The sequence below is a fragment of the Phaseolus vulgaris genome, chromosome 8 (assembly GCF_000499845.2).
Source record: "Phaseolus vulgaris cultivar G19833 chromosome 8, P. vulgaris v2.0, whole genome shotgun sequence".
Lineage (NCBI taxonomy): Eukaryota > Viridiplantae > Streptophyta > Magnoliopsida > Fabales > Fabaceae > Phaseolus > Phaseolus vulgaris.
Window position 1 is genome coordinate 19,375,774 of NC_023752.2, and position 7,360 is coordinate 19,383,133.

Sequence of the window (7,360 nt, forward strand, 5' to 3'; positions counted from 1 at the left end):
CTGCCGGACTGGATCCAATTTTTCATCTCTATTCAACAATAACTATATTTTATAAAAAAGTAATTTATATACATTATATAAATATATAAAATTTATATAATACCATTTATATTGAATTTTATAAAATTTATATAATACCATTTATATTGAATTTTATAAAATTATATATAATAAAGCATATATAAATTTATAAAATAAAAAAATAAAAAATAAAAAATATATAATAAATTTATCTTGTACCAAAATAATACAGTTTTAAATTTTAATTAAAAAATTATGACTAAAAATGCATAAAGATTGACTTTTTATACCGTGGTGTAACAAAGATTTGAAAGAAGCTGAAGGAAAATGAGAGCACAATATTGGGACACCACCCACCTATTCTGTTTACCTGTTTGCGTGTTTGGTTGCATCAAGGATTCAATTTCAACGCGGTTTGACACTAATCGTCCCAAATTCCGGATAATTAGATGAAGTAAATTAAAGTAAAATCATCGCAGGCTAGCTTCATACAGAATATGGAAAATCCTTTTCTTCCATTTTTGAGCGTTTCTTCTTTCGATTAACCCATGGATTCTCTTGCTGGTACGTTATAATGTGTTCTTCTGTCATTTTTTTATCTTCCCCTTTTCAAATATTCCTTCAATTTTGTCATTATCATTGTTCAATCTGAGCTTTTAATCCAATTTCTGGCATTTGCTTTTAGGTGATATTTTGCTACAATTACAAACGGGTCTTTATAATCTTCCCATTGGATAGGGTTTTGCTTTCCGGGTATTCTTGATTTGGTGTTTGGGATTGGGTAATACATAGTCATGGCTTCAAAAGATGCGAATAGCAGAACGTGGAAATGGACTTTGGGTTTGGTATACATATTTGCTGTGGCAACAATTTGGATAGCTGCTAGCTTTGTAGTGCAGTCCGTTGTTGATGATGGTGTGTCACCATTCCTTATTACTTATATATGCAATTCGTTGTTTGTGGTGTTGATTCCAATTGTTGAAATTGGGAGGTATTTGGAGGATTCTTATGGGGGTTTATGGTTTTGGCGGAGTGAGAAGAGTAATTCCCATATGGAAGGAAGGGTAAGACACTCAGAGCAGACTATCCTTCTCAAAGATAATGATGCAGGCAATGAAACTGAAGCCTTGGTTCTTGAAGAGGTTGATGTTGTTACTCAAGAAAGGAACAATGGTTCTGAATTGGTGCCAACAGATACAGTGATAAGGGTATTGGTTGATGATAAAGTTAATGTAATTGAAAAGGTTGATCATCAGCTTGACGAGAAAGGGCGGTGGAGTCGGTGTAGAGTGGCCAAAGTTAGTCTTTTGATCTGCCCAGTTTGGTTTTTGGCTCAACTCACCTTTAACTTGTCATTGAAGTATACTACAGTCACAGTAAGTAAATCTGTATTTCACCTCTGGGATTTCTGAGTTCTGTTTCACATACTTATCTGGCTCAATTTAGTACCTTCTTTTTATGTGATATGCAGTCAAACACAATCTTAAGCAGTGCATCCAGTCTTTTTACCTTCTTGGTCTCCCTAGCATTCTTGGGTGAGAGATTTACTTGGTTAAAGCTCTTCAGTGTTCTTCTTTGTATGGGAGGAACAATAATTGTAAGTCTAGGTGACTCGCAATCCGGTTTAGGAACAATTGCATCAAATCCTCTTCTTGGAGACATTTCCGCACTTCTTTCTGCAGGACTATATGCAGTTTACATAACTCTTATTGGCATGAAATTACCTGATAATGATGGAAAGAGTGGTGAAGCTAGTACAGCTCTGTTTCTTGGATATCTTGGGCTTTTCAATGTTTTCATTTTTCTTCCATTTGCCCTCATTCTAAATTTTACCAAGATGGAAAATTTTGGTACACTTACTTGGAAACAGCTTGGTCTGATAATCGGTAAAGGTCAGTATTCACTAGTTTGTACATTTTGTTTTGAATTTTAGAATAGTTCTTTACGTGTTCTGCACTTCTGCTGCTAACTGAAATTGTTATCTTCTATGACAGAAGAACGTATCTGTTTTTCCTTTATACTCTCTGTATGCCCTTTCCATATGTTTTTCTACAATAGCCAACTTCTACTGAGAACCATTCATTCAGACATAGGTTGTTTATAAATGTGCGCAGTTGTTTGTGCTGTCCAATTAATGTCTAAGGCGGAGCTCTTTCTGCTTGATGATTACTTATATCATTAGTGGATGATGATTTTAGGTATTATTAGAATTCAAAATTATTTAAGAATAGATAATAGGTGTCGTACATTGTAAAGGTTTTTTTTACGCTGAGCATCAATCACAGACTAGTGTGTAAGGTAAATTTGTTGTATTTTAGAATATCTACCTTAAAAAGTCATACAAAAGATAAACTTTGATTGGATAACAAATAAAAAAACTTACAATGATAATTGTATGCCCCTTACAATAACAACAATAAAGCCTTGTCCCACTAGGTGAGGTTGGATACATGGATGAGGTGTCATCATTTGATATGGTTAAAAACTAAAGTTTCAAGAATATTATTTAGCCTAATATCTCCTTTGTCAACTTCCTCCAATGTTCTTTTTGTTCTTCCTCTCCTTTTCACTAGAGTGAAAGTCATTCATTTTACTCTTCTGATTGACACCTTTTGTAGCCTTCTTTGTACATGTCCAAATCATCTTAACTAATTTTCTGTCATCTTTTTCTCCATTGATGCTGTACCACCCTTTCTTGTATATAATCATTCCATATTTTGTCTTTTCTTGTATGGCCGCACATCTATTTTAACATTCTCATTTCTCTACTCTCACTTTTTTCCCATGTTCTACCTTTAAAGCTCAACATTCACTACCATATAGTATAGGCTGGTGTTTGGCTGGATGTGTAGCACTCATATGATAAAACTGAGCTTTGAGTTTGGTAGTTACTTTCTTATCACAAATAACCTATGTAGCATAGACACTATACACGACACGAACACTTAGACACGTGTAATCTCCAAAATGTAGGACATGGAGATACGAATCTATATATTATATCATTATGAATTATATAAATTGACTACCAAGATTTATGTGAACAAGTGTGGTTGAGTTTTTTCTTTGAGGCAGAAAGATGCTTCCTATGAATGATTCAAAATGATTTGGTCCTTATTTCTATAATTGTAATAAAAACTTATACAATAAGTTTGAGTTTTTAAGAAATCATTGTATTTTTCCTTTATAAAATTGTGTCAGAACCATGTTAGAATTGTTCAAGACCCAACAAATATTTTTGAATTGGACACTTCAACAATACGTGTCGTATGCATGTCAGTGCCCGATACATGTGTTCGACACGGACACACCATTTAAGAGCCGTGTCCCAAGCTTCATAACCCTCTATGCCTTTCTCCATTTTCCATCCTTCCTGTATCTCGTATCCTATGAAACTCATAACTTCAAACTAATTTTAGTATGTTTCAGATTGCACATTTTATCATTACATCAAACTCATTTTTTTATGTTGCAGATTTTGCACATTTTAAAGGGAAACGGAGCGTAGAAAGTGACATTAATATCTAATATTGTTTTCATAACTTTTTTGGGTAAACATGATTTTTCGTAATATTTTTTTCCCATTCAGGGTAAAAGGTTTCTCTTTATCAGTATTATAAGATTCATATTATGGGCCATTTATTGTTAAGGCTCTTTGTTCAGTTCACTGTCAGTATAAACAGTTATGTACTATTAGTAAAGTCATTTTCTTTTGGTATAGTATAGACCACGTGCATTCTTCATAAGAAGTAATATACTTGAGCTGGGTAGCCTATTAAAACTTATATACTTTGTACCTACAGAAGATTAGATTCTAACTCAAATACGTCTGTAACATCAATACTTTAATTCATTGAATGACAGAGTAGTATAGAGCTTGAGAATTGGGGCTAGAGATGTCCCTTTGATAACCAATTGCTAAATATTTGAAACTAAAATTCCGTGAATAATATTAATGAATTTCGATTTGTGACACAAAAAAATCTCATCACCATTTACATGCATTAAAGCAAACTGTCCTCATTCCCGAGTATGATGACTTTTTAATCATTTATGTTCATACTTACTGACATCATGGAGAGAAACATTACCTTTTGTTTTTTCAATGATGAAAAAACCAAACCAGACTGGATCTATCTAAAGTTTGTGAACCAGTCAAGTGTCGGCTCCCTTTAATAGTAAAACTAGATCATCAAAGATTTGCCAGAGAATGTTATGAATTGAAAAGAGAAAGAAAAGAAATATTTTTATTGAATATAATGAAAGAACAAGAAATAGGAGAACACTCTCCCTTATAAGGATTTCTCCTTTGACGAAGAAATTGTTGGAGATCCCGCATAAATAAACTAGAGATGTGACCAAATTAGTATACAAATAAGTGCAAACTTCACGTCACAAGCTGATTTTGTAGGATTGAGTTATGTCTAAATCTACTTTTTAAGATACTATTAGAATCTATCCTTACAAGGTTTGTTGTTGGACTTATCGTGTCATCTTATATCAGACCATCCATAAATATCTATTTCTGTGCTTGAGATGTCTAGTCTTTGGTTTGAGGGGCCACATTGACGGGAGATATAGCCAAATTATATATAGCCAAATTATATATAGCCAAGTTATAGTACATAAGTTGGTGCAAATCACTTTACAAGCCATTCTTTTAAGATTGAGTTAAGTCAATTTTCTAAGAGAACTAATGCTCAATCTACAAAATGATGGGCCTGACCTGACCCATGATATTCTTGTAATTAGTAACTTTTCTAATTCCCTTTTTTTATATCCTAACGGAAGCATTTCAAAATCATTGAAGATTCAGTGGACTTTTATTAAATTCATTTTCTTGTCTAAGAATTCCCCATTAAAAGAGTGTCTTTGTTGGATAAAACCATTTGTACTTGACCTTGTTGAGATATTTAATGATATGGTCTCAAAGCCTCTATAAATATAACCAAGGTTTTCTACTCGAGAGTTGAACCCCTGATGCCTCCAATATTCTAAGCTGAGTTCATTTTAGTACTGCATAAGGTTGGCTTGTACATTGTCCATGCTTCAAGCCACGTGTTAGAAGTATGTTCTTACAAAACCATTCACGTATCACCTAACAACTTAGGATTTGGGATAGGTTTCATATTGACTTGAAACTAAAACAGGAAGACTAGCTCAAGCCTAAGAACTGTTTCATGGTAAATTACCATGCTTTTTAAATGGAGAACTTGTTTCTGATAATTGTAAAATTTCTTAGACCAGAATTTAAGAAACTGTAAAGGATGACCTAGCCATAAACACAACCTTTCCCCAGTTAACAGAGACAGGAAACAGTGGGAAGGAAAAAAAAGTTGCTAACTTCTTTTTTGTTGTGCATAACATTTCTTTTGTAAGTCCTAATTAGATTTTCTCAAGAAATGCTTTTCATTTTTAAGTCATTGTAAATCCTATGTTCATGTCAAGAGTACCATCGTTAGCTAAAGATACTTGTTCCAGAATAGGGTAAAAAGATTGAGTGAAATTTCTATACAATATCAAAGCTATTCTTCACCTTGTATTGGAACTGTCAAACTTAAAAACAGACAAAACCTTGTATTGGAATCGTAGTGAAGTGATGAGAATCTAGAAAGCCATTTATAATGTTATATTCTGCCTAATCAGTTTTCCTATTCATGGTATCATGCGGTATGCATCTTTATTATTGACTGAATATTTTATTTCTTTTTTATTTGATGATTACTTTTGGCGATTAAGTCAGCATAACCGATGAACCAAACTTTTTATTGCAAATTCAAAAAAGAATATTCAAGAGTCATTTTTCAGAAATAAAATAAATCTACATTTACACCTCAAACTTCAAATAAATGTCCCCACACTTTACTTCCTCTTCAACTGTTAATATTTTATTGCTTTCACAATTCCCATTTACTCATTTTATTTAACTTGTACATTTCATAATGAATGGATCTTTTCCTAATCAAAATTAGGATTGCTGGATAATGTGCTGAGTGATTACTTGTGGGCTAAGGCTGTTCTTCTCACATCTACCACAGTAGCTACAGCTGGTCTTACTATTCAGGTCCCATTGGCTGCTATTGTGGACACCTTGACTGGCAATGCTCCTCGCTTTATGGATTACCTTGGAGCTATAGCTGTCATGATTGGCTTTACTGGAATCAATATTCCTTCTGACACTTTCAGCAAATCCAGTGAAACTGCTGTGGAATTGGAAAATGAGAGGTTGAATATAGGGAATGAAGAGCTTACTTTTCCTAGAAGCCAAAATTGAGTTGCCATATCATAACTGTACATTCATTCATTCATTTCACGTCTTAGTTGAAGGTGGTCTTTTTGTAATCATACCAATTTAGTTGCAGAAACTGAAATATACTACTATACTCAACAGGAAGATAGAAAAACTAGAACAAGGGAAGATGGTTTACTAGATGAACACACGAGATTGCACCAGGAGAGACAAGAAGCTGCCATGTGGTTCAGCAAATTACTACTTGGTCGAGATTTTCATTGATTGTTTGGGTGCCTTGGTAGACCCCTTAAGATGGGGTTCACCCACGAACCACATGTACTCATCAGTTTCAGATAATGTTTTCTATTAATTTTGGATACTTTGTAAATGTTAGTTCTATACCTTAAACCGGATTAAAGGGTTTTAAGTCATAGTCATTCATTTTATAGTAGTTTTGCTTGTTCAATCATACAATCTGTGTAAAAGTGACACTATTATGTACCTGAAAATACAAGTCAATTGATTTGTTTTGTTCTTATTTTTTAAAACGATCCTAAACATAAAATAAAACATTTCTTTTATTTATTTATATATATATATATATAATTGAATTTAATATGATAAACATCACTGAATTTAATTTTAGTACCTTTACCCAATGTTAGTTTACAGAACTGGGTCCGTTACCAACTCACTCAGAATTAGGGCTTGAAGGATTAGTGATGGAATTGGTGAGTGATCAGTTAAATCTTATGGAAGAAGATATAAAGTAATGTATTTAACTAATATTTTTTTGCATAAATGAGATTCTTTTGAACCAAGTCTTTGGAATAAAAATAGAGAAAAAAAAATTGAAAAAGAAAAAAAAAGAAAATACTTTTATTAGAATATTTTTTATTTTATTTATATATATTTTTTATTTTATATATTATATTTAAAAAAATTAAAAAATATTGATCCATATAATATAATTAATTGTGTTATATTATTTTAATTTTTTATTAATTTAATTTCATATTTTAAGGAGATATACATTTTTTTTACTATTTTAACTTTTTGAGAAAAATAAATCATTGTCTTTCTCTTTCTAACTTCACATCCCCACTT

General features: G+C 32.3%; 1 protein-coding gene across 3 annotated transcripts; it reads left to right on the plus strand.

Moving 5' to 3' along the window:
* Positions 1 to 350: 350 nt before the first annotated feature.
* LOC137824333 (uncharacterized transporter C405.03c) lies at positions 351 to 6,791 on the plus strand. 3 transcript variants are annotated; one of them, XM_068629935.1, is made up of 5 exons: positions 351 to 585; positions 707 to 1,397; positions 1,493 to 1,913; positions 5,994 to 6,246; positions 6,413 to 6,791. In XM_068629935.1, exons 2-5 carry the CDS (start codon positions 816 to 818, stop codon positions 6,450 to 6,452), a joined length of 1,296 nt encoding a protein of 431 aa, XP_068486036.1. In that variant the 5' UTR covers positions 351 to 585; positions 707 to 815; the 3' UTR covers positions 6,453 to 6,791. The 3 variants fall into 3 exon arrangements, with proteins under 3 accessions (XP_068486036.1, XP_068486033.1, XP_068486032.1); XM_068629932.1 differs by having other exon boundaries at positions 365 to 585; positions 5,994 to 6,312; XM_068629931.1 differs by having other exon boundaries at positions 365 to 585; positions 5,994 to 6,513.
* The last annotated feature ends 569 nt before the right edge of the window (positions 6,792 to 7,360 follow it).